We start from the raw sequence: 18,734 nt of genomic DNA, 5'->3' as shown, positions 1-18,734 counted from the left end.
ACATAATTGATGTATTTCAAAACAAGCTGTAATTAACCAATGGAGTCAAGAGCATATGCTGAGTTGGACGTGAAATCCAATTTTGTTTTGTTTTTATTTTTCTCTGTCGAGGCCTGCTCACTGCGAGGATGTTGGCATGGGACCATTGTTATGCTGTAATTACAATTATATGATTTCTTTCGAAAGATCTACATTAATCTCTGTAATACTATTAACATAAAAATTAGCATATGTATTGGTTTTCAGGTAATAAATGCCATTGACTACAGAAGTATTCAGTTCCCTTTCAACGTTTTCAAATTTAACAAAACTACAAATACCTTTGTATTTCATTTGATTTTCATGTAAATCAATCAATGAAGACAAACTCAGCATAGATAGGACAATCTGTAGATACACCAGTTATTAGCCACAAATCTGACTGCTTGCAGCCGTATAAATATGAGCAAACATTTAGAAAAAGGTGTCCTATTAAGCTGATAGTATAGTAAAACTGTTACACTGTACATATATACCAACCTTATCTAAACATGGTGTTGGAAGCATCATTATGCTCTTGCTTTTCTCTGTATCAGAAGAGTACTCTACTTTGGGTTGGTCTTATAATTCACAATTAAGTAATTCTTAGCATTCAGTTAAAACAGTAAGGAAACGATTTAGAGCAGGGCCCAGATGCCAGAAGGAGGAAAGCAGGTTTAAACAAACTTAAAACCTAAAATAGAAATACTTGAAAGGGAATCCAAAAATTACAAAAACAAATGCTCAGGGGAAAGTAAGAATAGTTAATCATAAGAGCATCACGAGGAAAAACACTGGTGGCATTTATAGGGTGATCGTAGGGTGGTCGATTAGAAACACTGTGCAGCTGTGAGGATAACTGCAGTTATCTTGAGGAAATGGCTCCTGGAAAATACAGGGAACCAGCAAGCAAAATATGATTACATATGAAAGAATAAAGTGCAGAACAAAAGCAAAATCTTAAAACTTAGAAATTCTGTTAATATGAAAAGCAGTAGTAAAAAAAAAAATCCATTTTGACAAAAATAACAAAGGCCAAGGATAACTGCTACCTTTGCTTGCAGGTTTAACCTTTTTGCAGTCAATTTTAATTAGATTTTTGTGCATAAAATTGCCATTAATTACATTTTCTCAAATTTATTTATAGATCCACAATTTTGCAACAGCAGTATAATAGGGTTGGTCGTGTGGAGCACGGGTCAGTGGCCCTTCCTGGCATTATACGGTCTGGCTCTATTGGTGGCCCTGATAACTACAGTGTGGGCACAATGCCTTCTGCCCAGCAGCAAATTACCACTGGACAGATGCACAGAGGACACATGCCTCCACTGGTGAGTAGGATAATACAGCTCAATGTGCTTTATTCTCTAAGTCACAAAGAAATAAAATATACGTAATCTTGAAAATGCAAATTACACTCGTATTGCCATGCTTTTTGTCTAGGTGTGATTTCTTTAAGCTATTAAGGTCACTTATTTAGCAATGCTTTTCTGAAAGATGCACAATAAACCTATTTTAGTTTGCAAAATTGGTTTTATCTTTTTGCATGTCTGCCATCAGAGTCTAGCTCAGCAGGCTTTAATGGGAACCATTAACAGCAGCATGAAGGCTGTCCAGCAGGCACAGGTGGACCTGGGACAAGTAGATAATCTGCCTCCACTGGGCCATGACTTGGTGAGTTATACTGTACCATGTATATAAGGTAGATACAGCATGTAAATATGTACTTACTTTCTATCCCATTTTTAAAAATTATTGGTTTTTAAAGCAGACTGTAAACATGCATGCTGCTTGCAACCATATTTTGTTTGCTAGCCTTGGACTTCAACCAGTGCATTTAAAAATGTCCTGCTGTGATGAATATAAAACTCTAATTTTTTCCTCCTAAAGGCCTCCAGGGTTTGGGTTCGGAACAAAGTGGATAAATCAAAACATGAAATCCATTCTCAGGTGGATGCCATTACTGCTGGAACAGCCTCTGTGGTCAATCTCACAGCAGGTGAGTTCTCAAGAAAATATTTAATGGAGCTGCATTTAATTAATATTACTTTATTTCTAATATTATATTGTTTAAACTTGATAAAGGAAAATGTTTTTACCAGAATGACAATTCACTATTGGATGCTTTTCACACCAGTGCTGATAAATTACTGTCTTTGTGTTATTTATAGATATTTTTGTTTCGCCTAATGTATAAATCTTGAACCATCTGCACTGAGCATTTCTCTTCCAGCTGCCCCTTCTAGTTAGATATAATGCCAGTTCAGTTTCAGACTAACCTTGCCTTCTGTTTGGTTTCACTTAGAGTTTACCTTCTTCACAGCCACTTGTTTCATCAATGTTCTTATATCAGCTTAGCCCTTTCAGACAGGCTCTAATCATGACTCTGATGTGTTTGTTAAAGCAAATGACACGCGAGCCACCCCATGGCGTGGCTGAATCAATGCTGCAGCAGTAAATTGAGATGCACAGCCGAGACGTTGGTTGGTTTAGGCTGTTATTTTGGCCGTCTATCCTCTGCAGGTGAGCCAACAGAGACCGACTACACAGCAGTGGGCTGTGCCATCACCACCATCTCCTCAAACCTCACCGAAATGTCCAAGGGCATCAAGTTACTCGCAGCACTAATGGAAGATGAGGCGGGAGGTGGACATAAGCTCATGGGCGCTGCCAGGATGCTGGCAGGAGCCGTGTCAGATCTGCTCAGGTCCGTGGAGCCTGCGACTGGCGAGGTGAGGCACACAGTGATTACTACGGTAGTTTGAGATCTCATTGTCAGATGCAATCCCCAGAATTTACAGAAATACAAAATGCTGAACTGCATGCTAATTTTAAAATGTTACCACTGAAACTCTACTACTAAAGCTTTTTTTTGCCAGGTAGGGAGGTTTGATACTGATTTAGATCATGCTGGAGTGTTTTCTGTGGAAACTCGCCAGCCGCGTGTAATGAATGTGCTGATGTCACCCTTGTGCAGCCGAGACAGACGGTGCTGACTGCAGCAGGAAGCATTGGACAAGCCAGCGGGGACCTGCTCCGTCACATGGGGGAGGGCGAGACTGATGAGAAGTTCCAGGTTGGATGCCTCCCACTCACTGTTTCTATGGCTGTGGCAGCCAAACAGGAAGACACACACCCATATTCTCAGGCCCCCTTTAAAAATGTCAATACACTCTTATGTAATTACCTCAGGCTTTATTGTCTGCCTGCCACTTTCAAACAAAGCATCAGATTGAGAGCTTTTAGAGGAGAAAGACCATACAGTGTTTTAACCCTGAAATAATGAGCTGATCTATACAGCCAGGATGCTTCTTTATGTACAGTATCTGACATAGAAATTAGTGTCTGCACTAAACTGACCTCAGTTTAAATGTTTTCTTATATATTAAGAGGAAAGGAAACAAATATTTCCCTGTATCTTAAAATAATAATAAATAATTAATGAAAAAAGACTATTTGCTTTTTTTTTTTTCTTCCCAGTCCTTGATAATGGAGATTAACCATTCTGAGTTTTTTGGCCAATCCTGATATTTGTATAGATTTGTATAGATGATTAAAAAAAAAAACATTTTAATCTGCCGAATAATTTGAAAACCCGGGCTCATACATCCTACATGCCCTTAGTTTGTTGGCTTTCATCCACTCAGGGAATGTAATTATTTTTCCAACAATCCATCAGTGATGTGCCACTTTTATACTACAGCTAAGTAAATCTTACAAATACTGTTTACAACCTCTTAAAAAACAGACTAAACTGTTTTATTCCAAGATTTCCAAACTATCGCAGCATTTTACTTTTATGAAAGGCTGAGGCTGAAAACAAAAAAGAAAAACAGAGCTACTCTGCTGTTCTCTGTACAGCAGTATTAACTGTACAACATTACATTTCAATACTGAGGGCAACAGTGGCGTTGGATGTAGGGGTTTGCCCTGAAATCAAAGGATTGACGGTTCAAGCCCCGGCTCTGACTTTCAGTGTCGTTGTGTCCTTGGGCAAGACACTTCACCTGCATTGTCTATTGATGGTGGTCAGAGGCCCCGGTGGCGCCAGTGTACGGCAGCCCTGCATCTGTCAGTGAGCCCCAGGGCAGCTGTGGCTACAATGTAGCTTGCCACAATCAGTGTGTGAGTGTGTGCGTGAATGGGTGAATGAATGTAGTGTGAAGCGCTTTGGTCAAGTCTCCTGACTTGAAAAAAGGCGCTATATAAGTACATGCCATTTACCATTTACTGCATTGATAAAGTAGCTAACTGTAGATCAAACTCGTATTGCTTTGGTATAATGCATTTTTTGACCTGGAAAAGGTTGTATTTCTAAACTGCCAATCAGCCATCATCAGTGTCAATGAATATTTAATTTATATAAAAAAAATATATAAGTAATTAAACTTTTTTAATCTCACACTGTAGAAATGCACCTCTGCATCCCCTTGGGGAGCAGTGTTGGGGTAAGGATCTTGCTCAGGAACCCAGATTGCCGGCTTTGGGGACCTTCTCAGAGCACAAGTGCACTGTTCTAGCCACTAGGCCAACACTCCCGTCAAATCTCTATGAATATTTAACTATGCTCCTATATTTGATCATGTCATTATGACTTAATATTCACATACCCTGGTCCTTGCTGTTTGAAGTCTTGATGCTCCTTTTACATTTGTCATGTACTAGTCACATTATATCAGTTTGAACAAAATGGACTGCAAGCATTTACTCTCCACCTCTCTTCAGTCACACGTCCACAGCTGTGTTCTGTTTCTGTGAAGGACACTGATTAATATGTTGCAGGACACCCTGATGAATCTGGCCAAAGCGGTGGCCAATGCAGCTGCTATGTTAGTCCTGAAGGCCAAGAATGTGGCCCAGGTGGCCGAGGACACTGTACTGCAGAACCGAGTGATTGCAGCTGCCACCCAGTGTGCCCTGTCTACCTCCCAACTGGTTGCCTGCACCAAGGTACACACTTTGAATTTTCTGCTCTCGTGACTTACAGACAGATGGGGATTTGAATTTGCTACTGATGCAAAATGATAATGTTTGAAAGGTCTTTGAAAGGTGTACCTAACTAGCATTTCTAAATGATGGAAAAATAACTGTAGATTTCTGCTTAATAGTAAAATGTCTTGATTTGTCTTAGCTGCTGTCATCCTTTGTGTGTTGTACAGGTGGTGAGCCCCACCATCAGCTCCCCAGTTTGTCAGGAACAGCTTGTCGAGGCTGGGAAGCTGGTGGACCGATCCGTGGAGACCTGCGTCAAAGCTTGCCGCTCAGCTAGCAACGACGGCGAGTTGCTGAAACAGGTCGCAGCAGCAGCTGGTGTGGTGAGCCAGGCCCTCAGCGACCTGCTGCAACACGTCCGCCACTATGCCAGCTGCGGGGAGCCCATCGGACGCTATGACCAAGCCACAGACACGATTATGAATGTGACTGAAAATATTTTCACTTCCATGGGTGATGCGGGTGAGTGGCAGCAGCTGTTCTGACAGAAATTAGTTGATCCCTACAGACACCTGTCTTGAGTTTACCTGTTCTGCTATGTTTTGAATATGCAGTGGGACTAGATATTATCTCCAAATGGTCCTGAAAAAGTCCATGTTCAAAGCTCAGGTTGTAGTTTTTCAGTGGATTTTTTTAAGTGAGTCTAATTCCTGAGGGGTCGTAGTAGACATTTCATCCAAAGCTTATACAGAGTTCTCAGTCTGGTCTTAATCAGCAATACAGAGCCTCTGGAAGTTAACAGGAAACATATGACTCTAGCACTTGTCTGAAGAGACAAACATTTTTCTTCAGTTTGCTTAAAAAAATATTCCAAACACAAGGTACGCATTCAATGCAGAGAAAAGTTAGATTTCATATGATTACATACATTAGTTGTAGAGCACTTTGAAATCTACTGACATTTATAGAATGAATAATTGAGAGCATGTGGTGGAATTTAGGAAACCTAACTTTTAATGGCAAACATGTGGGGAGGTGTTGCATTCATCCCACACATTTCTTTTTCTGCACATTAGTTTGAGTCAATAGAAACTTTCCACTGCAGGACATAAAGGTGAAAATGATGAAAAAAATGGCCTGGACATTTTGGGCCATGGCGGCCCATTATGGTTAGCAACAGCATATTTTATGGGGAGACACACAGAATTTCAAAAATAAATATATAGTGAAAGAAAACACTCAGGCATTAAAACAAGATTTGGTAGAAAGGCTGCTTAAATATTGAGGAACTGATTTTATCCACTGATCAGTTATTTTAAATAAAATCCTTAGTCAAACATATAAAATCAACATCAAATTGTGGTATTGTAAAGACCATAATAGAGATATAAATCACTCTCAAATCATTTAATTAGATTATTCTTTGTTAAGATGATAAATTATTTAATATATAATAATATATTGAATATTGATTGATAAATACATTTTTTATTACATTATGATAGCCTTGGGCCAGCCCACAAATGGCCGTTGGCCGCCCGGGCATACAGTATGCCCTGTATGCCCAATGGCCAGTAAAAGCCCTGATATAAACATGAAAATCTTAGATATTAAGAGATTTTAGATTTCTAAAATAAGACTTTTTTTTTTTTTTTTTTTTATAAACTGCCTTATATTTTAAGTATTTCAAGTATTCAGAATTTTCCAGTTTAGTTAAATGAAAACATAATATTTGTATAGGTAGTCATTGCTATAATTATCAGCTTTTATTGTTTCTATCAAGTGTATTTTGGCTTATTTCATTTTAATGCTTCCGTCATTCATGTGTTTTTATCTTGTTGCTACCAAGTTGTTGTTGTTCAAATCCTGATTCTTTGTAATTTTCATTTCTTTTAAAGGTTGGCATCTGTGTTGTAATTTAAGCTTCAATTGCCTTTACTAAAGGCAAAAAAATTGTGGTTAGCAGAGACACCATACACCCAGTTCGGACTTTTAATCCTCTGTTTGTTTCTGCTGTGCCTGCCAACCCATAGCTAACCTCATGCTCTGCCTGCAGCAGGCGTTGCACTGTATCAACTGAGCTGTAATGCAGAAACAAGTCAGCATGATCTATCTGCTTTGATGGTTGAGACCTGAACTTTACAGCAGAAAGTTACCAGTGGTTTTCACTAAATATTTTGTAGTAACAGTGTTAGTGTATCTCCAGGTAAAGCCCCATATAGTTATACCTGAAAGTCTAATGTCTCTTCAGTATTATTAACTAAAAGCTGCATTTTTTTTTTCATCTTAAAGTTTAGCACAAGTGTGAATGCTACTTACCAACTTGTACATTTGAATGATGTTGTTTTTGTGTGTTTTAATAAAGAATTGTTTCCTTTATACAAAATGTCTGTAAAGTATGTCCCAGCTGCAGCCATAATAATCCACAATCTGCTGCTTCATGTATTTTTTCGGGGCTCACAGTATACTGATATAAACTTTGCCTTTTGGTCTAAACAGGTGAGATGGTCCGTCAAGCTCGTGTGCTGGCCCAAGCTACCTCAGACTTGGTCAATGCCATGAGGTCAGATGCTGAGGCAGAGGTTGATGTTGACAACTCCAAGAAGCTTCTTGCTGCCGCCAAACTGCTGGCAGATGCCACTGCTCGAATGGTGGAGGCTGCAAAGGTGACACATTTACCTTGACTTAAGCCAATCAAAAAGTTGGATGCTGCTTCATGTACGTTTTATGCTTTCTGTGATTTTCCCTTAGTTAATGATAAAAAATATGGCCTTGAACTTCACTTTTAAACATCACTAATGCAAGTCTTTCTACTTCCTTATGCTGATATCTACCATCTGATTCTACATCCAGTATGAAACTATGCAGCATGTGTCTCTTAATGAGCCCCTGGCACTGTCGAGCAGGGCATTATCTATGAGAAATACCCATGCAACAGAAGTGCGGCGTGTAGCTTGTTAAGATGTTTTTAATCTGTGGCATATTAATCACCACATCACTGCCATTATCAAAGAGCAAGAGAGGATCTGGCACTGACGGTTTCCTTGGAAACTGAAAGGAGACAGAGTTAAATGTTTCTTTGCATTTGTCATACAACACAGGCAGGGCAGAGTTATTAAGCTTAATATTTCAAAGATCTAGATACTCATTATTTTCTGTATCTACAGCATGCATTGCTACAGCTTTTGTTTATTTTCACATATATACATAATTGTCTGGGTATATCTGCCCATCAGGGAGCAGCTGCTTACCCAGAGAATGAGGACCAGCAGCAGAGACTGAGGGAGGCAGCTGAGGGACTACGAGTTGCCACTAATGCCGCAGCTCAAAACGCCATAAAGAAAAAACTAGTCAACCGACTGGAGGTGAGTTACCAGAAGATTTATTTTTTTTCTTCCTGTTAACTTCCATGCTGTTAAACCTGAATTCACGCAATAAATTGTTACCAATTGTCCTTTTAATTAAGACAGAGGGATATTTCCTATCGCTGAGATATGAAATTCAAAGGAAGGTCACCTTTTTCTGATATGTCTTTTTATCACCACAGAGAGATATAAATCCCTTTAATACTCTGAAGGAACTATCTGTATAAAGATCTGTGTTTAGCCCTAAATATCAGTTTGCCCCCTGAAGACGACCAACCCTTTGGCTTAGAGAGTCCAGTGTTCAATTTCCCCGGGCACATAAACTATTCATTACCCTGGGGCTGGGATCAGCCTCCTATCAGACAGGAATCTCAGCCTGACTCCTTGCATCGGATGGTTACAGTAATGGTGCTAATGGTAACCTCCATCACAGCTGCATGTAAGCCAGTCTAAAACAATGTTATTAATCTCAGAGTGTGCTTGTAACAATTATCTCTGAAACATTTAGGCAACTCCAGAGCCCCCCGTTTTGCAATGTCAAGACAAAATAAATTTCCCTCAGTCGCAGTCATTGTTGTGTCTAGATCTTTTCTTCTGTATGAAATATTAACCACAATAACATAAGCAGCATCTTTCAGTGTACTTTCACCACTACTGGACTCCCTCATGGTACCAATGCTGCCTTACTTATTTGTCAATAAGCTCACTTTCTTGACATTTAGTATTCTGTAAATGTCTGATTTTTTTATTTCTTTTCATTTCTTATCTAAATTTTCCCTATCAAATATGACCAGCTTTTAAGGCTGGTCATATTTGTTGTGTCACTCATCATCAAGGTAGATGTCATGACCAGACTGGGCTTTTAATGTTGCAATTGAACTTCTTTTAGGTTGTTAAGTTTATACCAAATAACTTAAATGAAGTTTAAATTAATTCACTGTGAAAGATTTTATGTATTGTTTAAGATCTAGAATCTCTCCATACAGGGACCTATAATGATCCATAATCTTCTATCTACAAAGATTCAAGTTTAAATATATCGATTCAAATAAATTATTTCCCCTCTAATAATGGCATAAAAGCTTTTTTTTTTTTTTTTTTTTTTGCTAATTACAGTAAATACACACTCTTTTATAGTTATAAATAAACTTCTAGCGTAGTTCTGGGTAAAATACCCCTTTTCATTTTAAGAATTTGAACTGGTTTCCTGGCAAAGGCGTTTTCATAATCTATACGTTTGTAATATGGTTTGAACTGAGAACATTCCAGATGCCTAATAATAAAAATTGAACTTTATTGATCTCACATTGGAGGAATTTATCTCTGCATTTAACCAATCCCCTTGAAGAGCAGTGGGCTGCCATTGTGTGGTGCCCAGGGAGCAGTCGGGGGGTTAAGGGTTTTGCTCAGGAACCCAGAGTTAAGGCTGTGGGATTGATTCAGCCTGATGATTTCACCCATATCCATGGTAATGGATACAGTGTTCTTAGCTTTAAAACCTTGATGTTGACTCCTGTAAACATAATTGTCATTATTGTGATGAATAAGCTTACTCCCTGTTTTTCTCTGTCCCCAAAACTTCAAAACCAGAAAGGATTTGGATTGTCTGTGTGCAGCTTCATGTTTCTGTGAAACTTATTGAGCTTCTATTTTGGGGCAACTTCCTTCCTTTTTTTACACCCTTCCAGAACATGCTGATGTTAAACTTTGTAATCCTTGTTTTGACAGATGTGTTAGTTGAGGTCATGTGCTTAGTATTTGGACACAACAGACTTTTTTCAATGCAAAATCATCAACATGTTGGCTATTTTTTGATCCGATAGGTCAGGCTGACATAAAAAATTACAATGAATCCATATCATATCTGTTAAAAATCTTTGATTATTTCTTAAAATCAACCAGTGAAATTGGCTTTATAATTTCTTATCAGATGAGAGGGGGATACCCAGTCTAATAGTGTGCGGCTTCTCTTCAACTTGTTAAGGGGCATTTATCCAACTTAAATTAGGGGTGTATTTACTTAAGAGAAACTCTAATTTTTAGATACGTACCTTTGTGGATCAGAGCAAATAGGTTTTCAAATTAAAATTTTATTGAAAGTTTCTTACTCGCTGAAATTTTTTGTCATTTGACCAGGTCACCCTATAGGCACATAGGCACATTATATATATATATATATATATATATATATATATATATATATATATATATATATATATATATATATATATATATATATATATATATATATATATATATATATATATATATATATATATATATGTACACATACAGTATAATAACTAAATTAAGGAAGACTATAGTGAACAATTTATATAAAAAACTGGATTTTGAAAAGACTGGATCTTTTCCTCTTCTCTCTCATAGGTTTTTAGTCAGGGACTCCTCTCTCTGTTATTAGAACTCTGAGCCAGAACACAGCAGCATATCATTATATTAACAAATATACATGATGTTCCTCTTTGCCAAGCACCCCTTTTTTGTTTTAGACTAAATTCTCTTATTTTTTATGTTTTATAAACAGATAGCTGCTAAGCAGGCAGCGGCTGCAGCGACTCAGACCATAGCAGCTGCTCAAAATGCTGCTGCTTCCAACAAAAATACTGCTTCACACCAGCAGCTAGTACACAGCTGCAAGGTACAGTAGTACAGTCTTTCTTATGCACACATTTTGATGCGTTCTTTTATATGACTTTTTAAAAGTAATTTTAGTGGAACATATAATAATTCAGAATTAATATTTTCATTCCAGGCAGTAGCAGACAGTATTCCCCAGCTGGTGCAAGGAATGAGAAGCAGCCAGGCCCAGCCAGAGGAGCTTGGCCCTCAGCTAGCCCTCATCATGGCCAGCCAAAGCTTTTTGCAGGTAGGCATGTGACCATGAAATTGTCAATGACCTTCTGTAACCTTTGTCTTATAATTTGAGTTTTATATTTCTATCTTTACACCTCAGCCTGGAAGTAAGATGGTTGCCTCTGCAAAGTCTGCTGTACCGACAGTGGCCGAACAGGCTGCTGCTATGCAACTGGGGCAGTGTGCCAAGAATTTAGCAACCTGTCTGGCAGAGCTCAGGACGGCCATGCAGAAGGTATCGTAACAATGAAAAAGATAGCAAGATTCATCTGACTGACATAGTATTTGCTGGCTCTTGTGTTTAAATTAAACTCCATTTTGATCACATCTTGTGATGTCAGCTGCCTTTTTAGCTTTGCATTCCATCTATTCTGCATAACCGACATTGAGTAACAGTTTTGCTTGGATGTTATCTAAAGGCCCACGAAGCTTGTGGCCCTTTGGAGATTGATTCTGCCCTTAAGACAGTACAGACGCTAAAGAGTGAGCTCCAGGATGCAAAGAGGTCTGTGATTGATGGCCAGCTCAAACCTCTTCCAGGAGAAACGGTCAGTATTTAGTGACTATGTGTTTACTGTGCCCCTTTCAGGACTTGTGGCACTGTGAAAACAGGGCTTTCTATCAATTTTGGCTTCAACAAAGTTCTTATGACTTTAAAAACAGTTTTATTTACAATAACATGAAAAAATTGACATCTGTGTATATTTTACAAATTTGGTAACTTTGATTTGTTGCACAGGATTCTTTTAGAAGTATATCATTAAGGGGGACAGAATACAAATGCATACCACACTTGTCAGGTTTTCAATTAAAAACATTTATAGAAGCAATGTTGTCTTTTGTTTACGAATTATGCACAACTTTAAGTCATTTAACATATATAATTATCATACCATGCAATCAATAAATCAGATTAAGTCAATAAACATGTTAATGTTTAGGCAGGTAAATACTATTGCAAGAGACAGCTGACCATACCTCATCCACAATAGTAGTAGATCCATTTTCCTCAATGAATGGATAGGTGTATTATTTTTTTTGTTTCTTTGCAATATATCTCAGTAAATACTGAATAAAAGGGAAAATTAGGTGATGGTTGGTGATCACTTTGTATATCTGATCAGAATGCAGATGGAAATAGAGATGGGGCATATGTATTTCATACATACTGATTTGTATGCACAAAATACTAATTTGTTGCCACAAAATATAAAAAACGTGCACAAGAACTACTAATTTGACCAAAAAATCCTCACAGAAAGAAATACACACATGGAGAAATGAATACTCTGATGGAGATTTCATTTGTACATGCTCTGCATTAGGAGCAATGTGCTTGTTTCAAGCGGGCAGCTTATTGGCTGATACACACGAGAAAAGGTTGCATATTGCCAAACAAAGGCAGTTTAGCCCTTGATATTCAAATGCCGGCCACCTTGGATTTTACTGCGAAACATGCCAGGTTTAAACATAAAGTTAACAAATTTTAATCCCTGAAAATGTCATTAAGACCATTGAATGGTTTGTTTAGGATTTAAAGTTGCATAAACTACAAGCTGAAAGAGAGTATTGAACTAATAATGCACTGCATCATTCTCACAGTTGGAAAAGTGTGCTCAGGATTTGGGAAGTACATCAAAGGCTGTCGGCTCCTCCATGGCCCAGCTGCTTACCTGTGCTGCACAAGGCAATGAGCATTACACAGGTAACACTCTTCTGAATAGATCCAAAATGCTTTGACTATGCTTTCCCATGTCACCGCAGCAGACTGATATATTACAGCAAATAAATTGCTAATAGTGTATGATTTTTTTTTCATTGTTTTTAACAGAATATTTTGGAATCCATCAAAGTTGTTTCTGTTATATCTGATTTTAAGTGAAGCAATAGATTTGGAACAGCATTTCCAACAATAAACGTCTCCAAGCACTATTTCACACTGTGGCTTAGGGTGCTGCTTGGTGCTCATTAATCTCTTTTTTTACTGATTTAAAATTTCATCAGCAAATGGCTCCACTCTGCTGGTTAATGCAATTTGATGCTTTTTTAGCTCTATGTGTAATAATTTAAGAGCACTTCCTACGTGGGGGGCATATTTAGCATAGATTCTCATTAATTTAAGCAATGAATGCATTTTAGTATCACAGTTCAGTCATAGTATGTTTCAGTTGATTTATTGAACACTGCTGCAATAACAGCTAAAACTGAGATCGGACTGTTTTTCACAACGAACACTGCAGTAATTTAAGAAATATTGTTGGATATAAGAAAGAAGAGATACACATCTATCTGCTGTCTGTCTTTGCTACATTCTTTTAAATTGTGGATGACTTATTTATTTTTATTGCAGGTGTTGCTGCTCGAGAAACAGCCCAGGCTTTAAGGACATTGGCTCAAGCAGCCAGAGGTGTGGCAGCCAGCACCAAGGAGCCTCAGGCTGCAGCTGCCATGTTGGACTCAGCTCAGTATGTGATGGAAGGCTCTGCCATGCTGATCCACGAGGCACATCAGGCTCTGGTTCATCCAGGGGATGCTGAGAGTCAGCAGAGACTGGCACAGGTAGCACAGGTCCCTGTAATTTATTCCCAAATGCAATATCAGTGTCCCACAATAATTACATTGTTCTTTTCAGTCCCTTTCTCCCATATGCTGCTGATTTGTAAACATTTCTGGTTTTCCATAACAATCATCTCCTCTAAGCGTTACTATTTTCTCTCTGTTGAGTCTTTTGTTGCCTGGCATCCCTCCCTTAGGGATAAAACCATTAATTTTCCCACAGACCTTGAAGAGATAAACATATTGTTTAGCATAAATCTTTGACAGCAGCAAAAATTAGTGACAGAGCTTTGAGCTAAATTTGAATTTCAGATATATTCCCTGTTTCCCATTATAGCGATGCTTTGCTTTTGGGCTTTATTATGTAGCACACTGTTAGACTGGGTAATGGCAGTCTATACACAGATGTTGTGTTTCTTTTTTTTTTTTTCCAGGTAGCCAAAGCCGTGTCACACTCCCTGAATAACTGTGTTAACTGCCTACCAGGCCAGAAAGATGTTGATATGGCCCTCAGGAGCATTGGAGAAGCAAGCAAGAAGCTACTGGTAGACTGTGTGAGTCCTGGTCAAGATTTTAATACTATAAATATTTATTCTATTTCATCTTTTCCATAAAAAAAAAGGATTTTGCCCAAGAAAACATCTGCAAGCACATTTATTGAGTTGAGTGAAAGGAAAAATTGGTAGAAGTTTCTTGTACGTTCAGGAGGTGCATACAAGAATCGAGTAAATGCAGCCTTGATAGATGGGAAGTAATGTAGAGTTTTGTTTCAGATATAGAATTTAGTTTAGAGAGCCAGCTCATGCTCTGATGAGTGAGCCTTCCAAAACTTGTTACTATTTACTGTGGTGTAGATGCACACAATAATGTGGTAGAGCTCATTTTACATTAATTACTGCATCACTATGTGGCATTTTGTTGATAAACATGTGACTGTGCTAAAGTGCTGAGAAAGCCCCCGGTGATACGCAATAGAATCTCAACATTGTTTATGCAGAGCATCTTTCCAAGGCTATTAAGCCGGGCATACACTGTTATTGCGTGCAATAATTGATTATTTTTCAATTATTGCACGCAGCTACAGCTCACACTGTACAATGAAACTGCAGGGTTTTGTAATACAGTGTGAATGCACAGATCACGATGTATGTACGAACTACCTGCTCTCACTGTACGTCTAAAAACCGCGTTGGACTCAGCTCCGCAGTGAGATGGCGCTACTCGGACTTCGTCTATCTGGAAGCTAAACAAGTAGAAGAGGAATATAAAGCTCACTAGCTTTATATTTTTTTGTGTTTTCATCTGAGAGGAAGAAGAAGAATACCTGTTTGCGCATGCCCTCTGAGCATGTTGCCCACGACGGTCGACTGAAAATCAAACATGTTTGATTTTCTCCATACCTCACACACAGAATAATTATTGTGCCTACATTGTGCAAAATAACTTACAAATATATCAAATCTCACATGTCCTAAACTGGAATCATGTTAATCTCAGTAGTTGGCTGCAATCAGAATGGGAAAACACATTTTAAACAAAGGTTTTGAACTACAAAGCAACCCTTCACCCTTCTGGACTCCATCTGAGACAAGAAGGACTGAAAGACCGAGATTGTAGCTTGCTTACTCTCTTAGCTGAGAGCGTAATCTTCAAGCAAGAGAAACTAGATTATGGAACATGATTACCTGATATTGCTGCTATATATACACCATAGGTTCAAAGAAAAGTAGCCCCTAATGTGTCCATACCAGGAAAAAAGACCCCCCTCAGCGTGGACACACAAGCAAAGGCCCATTCCAAAATATCGCTGGGTACCTTCTGTCCAAATTATAACATGCTTTCACTCCAGGTGGGGCAGATGACATGGCTCAGAACAGAGGACCCAGTATTCAAAGCCAGACAGACAGTGGGAATACTCAGAAAGCATTTATTTTAAATAGGGACTGTGGAACTGCAGTTGCAGCGGCTATGGCATCAAAGGCTGGAACCTCTGCAGAAAAGTAACAGTTTAGTCTGTGCCCAGAGAACAAGGTTGATTCCAGTCGGTGGGCTGCCAACAGATGATGCAGCCCCAGAGAACATGCAGGAGTCCAAAGCCAGGTTAGGCAAACGGATCAGAACAGGAACAGGCAGGCTCAGAGCTCCAGGTGTCTGAAGCCAGGTAGGGCAAACAGATCAGAATAGAAAGGCTCAGAGGTCCAGGAGTCCAAAGACAGTTCAGGCAAACCGTTCAGATGAGAACGGGCATTCTCAGTGATTGAGAAGCAGAACAGTCCAGGATCAAGTAATCAGAAACTCTCAGGTGAACACTGTCACTGTTTAGATCAGATGGGAACAGGCAGGCTCATTGATTGAGAGGCAGAACAAGTCAGGATCATGAAATCAGAAAGACCAAGGAACCCTAAAAACACTCTCACCACTAGCTCAAGAGAACAAGAATCTGGTGCTGATGACTGGGAGCAAGCAAATTAAAAAGATGCAGGGGCAGTTGGATCAGATGAGCAATGATGAGAAACCAGGCAGAGTTAGACAGGTGAATGAAATGAATAATTAAGCGAAACATCATCTCTCATGACAGGAGCAAGTGATTGCGGCAATTTTCTACAGTATATCGCTCACTACATTTCTGTGTTCCAGTAAAGTGTGTATAGTAGTTGCATCTGATGCTTCTGCTGCTCCTGTGTTCAGTGGTGGAGTGTGGCTTTGCTATATTTGCTGTGATAAATGTATAGATAATAGTCTTAATGTTTTTAAGTGATAAAGTCCACCTCAAAATATTGTCTGTGCAGTCAGTTCATAAAGATTACGATCTTGCCTTCAAATATTATTCGCCATCAGAGATGTACAGACCAGACATGGGCAATGTGGAGTCAACAAGTCATCTCCATGTCATGTATTTAATCTACCCAGCCAATTAACCAGGTGAGTCCAATCTGCACAGGTTAATTCACGGTGAAGATTGGACTCACCTGCTTCAGTGGCTGGGTAGAACAAATACATGACATGGAGATGACTTGTTGACTCCACATTGCCCATGTCTGGTACAGACCGCCACATAGCAATGGTGCGCTGTAACATGGAATCCCCAGCAACAGCTGCCTTAAAGGGGAACGCCATTTTTTTTACAATGAGCCCTTGATTTTACGTTATTACATCATGTGCTACTCACCCATATGAGTTTTGTGTCATTTGGATTAGAAATGCTGGTGTACCATAAAGAATACATTATGAACAGTTTAGGTTGTGCCTTCAAGTCGTTGCCCATACGAAGACGTTACTTGGATATAACCTAACCAAATATCTTCAGAACAGCTCCAAAAGACTGATTCCATGCAAAGCGAATCACACAAATTATGGAATAGTGAGCAACATTGAAGTCCTTTTTTTCCTGAACCCAAGTACGATATTTCTCATTCCTCTGTTTCAGGAGAAGGAATCTGAAAATCACCATGTTGTGAAGCTCTCCCACATCTTAAATAGGCTTTACAACACAATCCTCCAATGCTGGGGATTTCCAAGTTGATGTTTTTTCTCACTTTTTGTGCCTCACTTTTTCCTTCCACTCATTTCTCCCGGAAATAAAAAAAAGCCAGTGTCCATAATGTTGTTTATAGTGTTAATGACTTTCTGCTAGACAACTGTCAGGTCAGCGTTCTTCCCCAATGATTGTGTCACCCTAAGAAGCTAGTTTAGCTAGTCTTGATTCATGATATACTGTATGATATTAAAGTTTTTATTTATTGTTTGAATTACTAAAACGAAAGCTTTGCAGTCATTTAGTATAAGAATTTATTAACCTCTGACTGTATGTTGAACTGTCAAAGCTTCTTCTTTCTTAACAATCATGTGTACTCAAATCCTAATGGTGTGACCTGTCTTTGAAGCTCCCTCCCAGCTGTAAGACATTCCAGGAGGCCCAGACTGATTTGAACCACACGGCAGCTGAACTCAACCACTCAGCAGGCGAGGTCGTCCACTCATCCCGTGGAACAAGTAGCCAGCTGGCTGCAGCCTCGGGGAAGTTCAGCCAAGACTTTGATGAGTTCCTGGATGCTGGCATTGAGATGGCAGGACACACCCAAGTGGGTTTCACAATCGACAGCTACCTCCCTCACATACCACAGAGATGGCTATTCAGCAGAGCCTTTAAAACATCTTTGCTCTAGAAGCTTTGAATATGGACTGTATGATTTTATTACCTTATTAGCTAAGATGTTGCTCAATCAGTCATTTTCACCTTATTAACTTGGGCACACTGATTGTCTTTAATAGCTCCAACCCTTTTAGTTTTAATAAGATGTAGTTTGATCTTGTTCTGGTGATTTAACTCATTCATCTGGAAAGATGGTGTGCAATCGAAGTTGACATAGCATGACACCTAATCTTGAACCTCCTGTAAAAAGAATACTAAGAGAGGGCATTAAAAACATTATTTTTAAATTAATATCCCAAGATAGCAGTTGTCTAATCTGTAATCTGTCAATTGTTCATGTTTATCTTATTCTATTTGTAAAAAAAAATAATAAAAATAACTGTGTTCTTTTTTATTTGTGTATGTTAAGACAAAAGAGGACCAGATACAAGTCATTGGTAATCTGAAGAACATCTCAATGGCATCCAGTAAGCTGCTATTGGCCGCCAAGTCTCTTTCTGTGGATCCAGGTGCAGCCAATGCAAAGAATCTTCTAGCTGTAGCAGCAAGGTGTGATACATGAGTAATGCAATTTTTTTTTTTTTTTTTGCCCATGCATGATACTGTGTGTTTATATGGTCCTGATTAAGAAGGATGTGATGGATACAGAAAACATATTTGTACTGAATCTGTATGCCACTCCCACAACATGTCTATTTGATCTTACTAAAGAGAGTGCATATCCTCCTGCTAGAGGAGAAGAGCCAAGCAGCTGGTCCCATCGGGCTTTTGGCCTGACTGACTTCTCTCTGTCTAATTAGGAGGATGGAAGCCTTGGCTAGAGCTTGTATGTGCTC

General features: G+C 38.9%; 1 protein-coding gene across 2 annotated transcripts in view; it reads left to right on the top strand.

Annotated features, from left to right (window-relative positions):
- The window catches only part of tln2b (talin 2b), a 138,493-nt gene that overhangs the window by 76,280 nt on the left and 43,479 nt on the right, over positions 1 to 18,734 (top strand). For both annotated transcript variants that reach the window (XM_038268820.1, XM_038268819.1), the window contains exons 13-30: positions 1,166 to 1,349; positions 1,579 to 1,692; positions 1,909 to 2,017; positions 2,542 to 2,750; positions 2,996 to 3,094; positions 4,801 to 4,968; positions 5,178 to 5,472; positions 7,450 to 7,616; positions 8,187 to 8,315; positions 10,861 to 10,974; positions 11,089 to 11,202; positions 11,290 to 11,424; positions 11,609 to 11,737; positions 12,792 to 12,894; positions 13,540 to 13,748; positions 14,180 to 14,299; positions 17,630 to 17,827; positions 18,308 to 18,447. In XM_038268820.1, the coding sequence (XP_038124748.1) occupies positions 1,166 to 1,349; positions 1,579 to 1,692; positions 1,909 to 2,017; positions 2,542 to 2,750; positions 2,996 to 3,094; positions 4,801 to 4,968; positions 5,178 to 5,472; positions 7,450 to 7,616; positions 8,187 to 8,315; positions 10,861 to 10,974; positions 11,089 to 11,202; positions 11,290 to 11,424; positions 11,609 to 11,737; positions 12,792 to 12,894; positions 13,540 to 13,748; positions 14,180 to 14,299; positions 17,630 to 17,827; positions 18,308 to 18,447 (2,736 nt within the window). The remainder of the gene's footprint in view (positions 1 to 1,165; positions 1,350 to 1,578; positions 1,693 to 1,908; positions 2,018 to 2,541; positions 2,751 to 2,995; positions 3,095 to 4,800; positions 4,969 to 5,177; positions 5,473 to 7,449; positions 7,617 to 8,186; positions 8,316 to 10,860; positions 10,975 to 11,088; positions 11,203 to 11,289; positions 11,425 to 11,608; positions 11,738 to 12,791; positions 12,895 to 13,539; positions 13,749 to 14,179; positions 14,300 to 17,629; positions 17,828 to 18,307; positions 18,448 to 18,734) is intronic.

This window comes from Cyprinodon tularosa, unplaced genomic scaffold (assembly GCF_016077235.1).
Source record: "Cyprinodon tularosa strain WSP-4 unplaced genomic scaffold, ASM1607723v1 ctg71, whole genome shotgun sequence".
Classification (NCBI taxonomy): Eukaryota; Metazoa; Chordata; class Actinopteri; order Cyprinodontiformes; family Cyprinodontidae; genus Cyprinodon; species Cyprinodon tularosa.
Note: the sequence above shows the minus strand (reverse complement) of the source record. Positions and strands in the feature narration are given on the sequence as shown.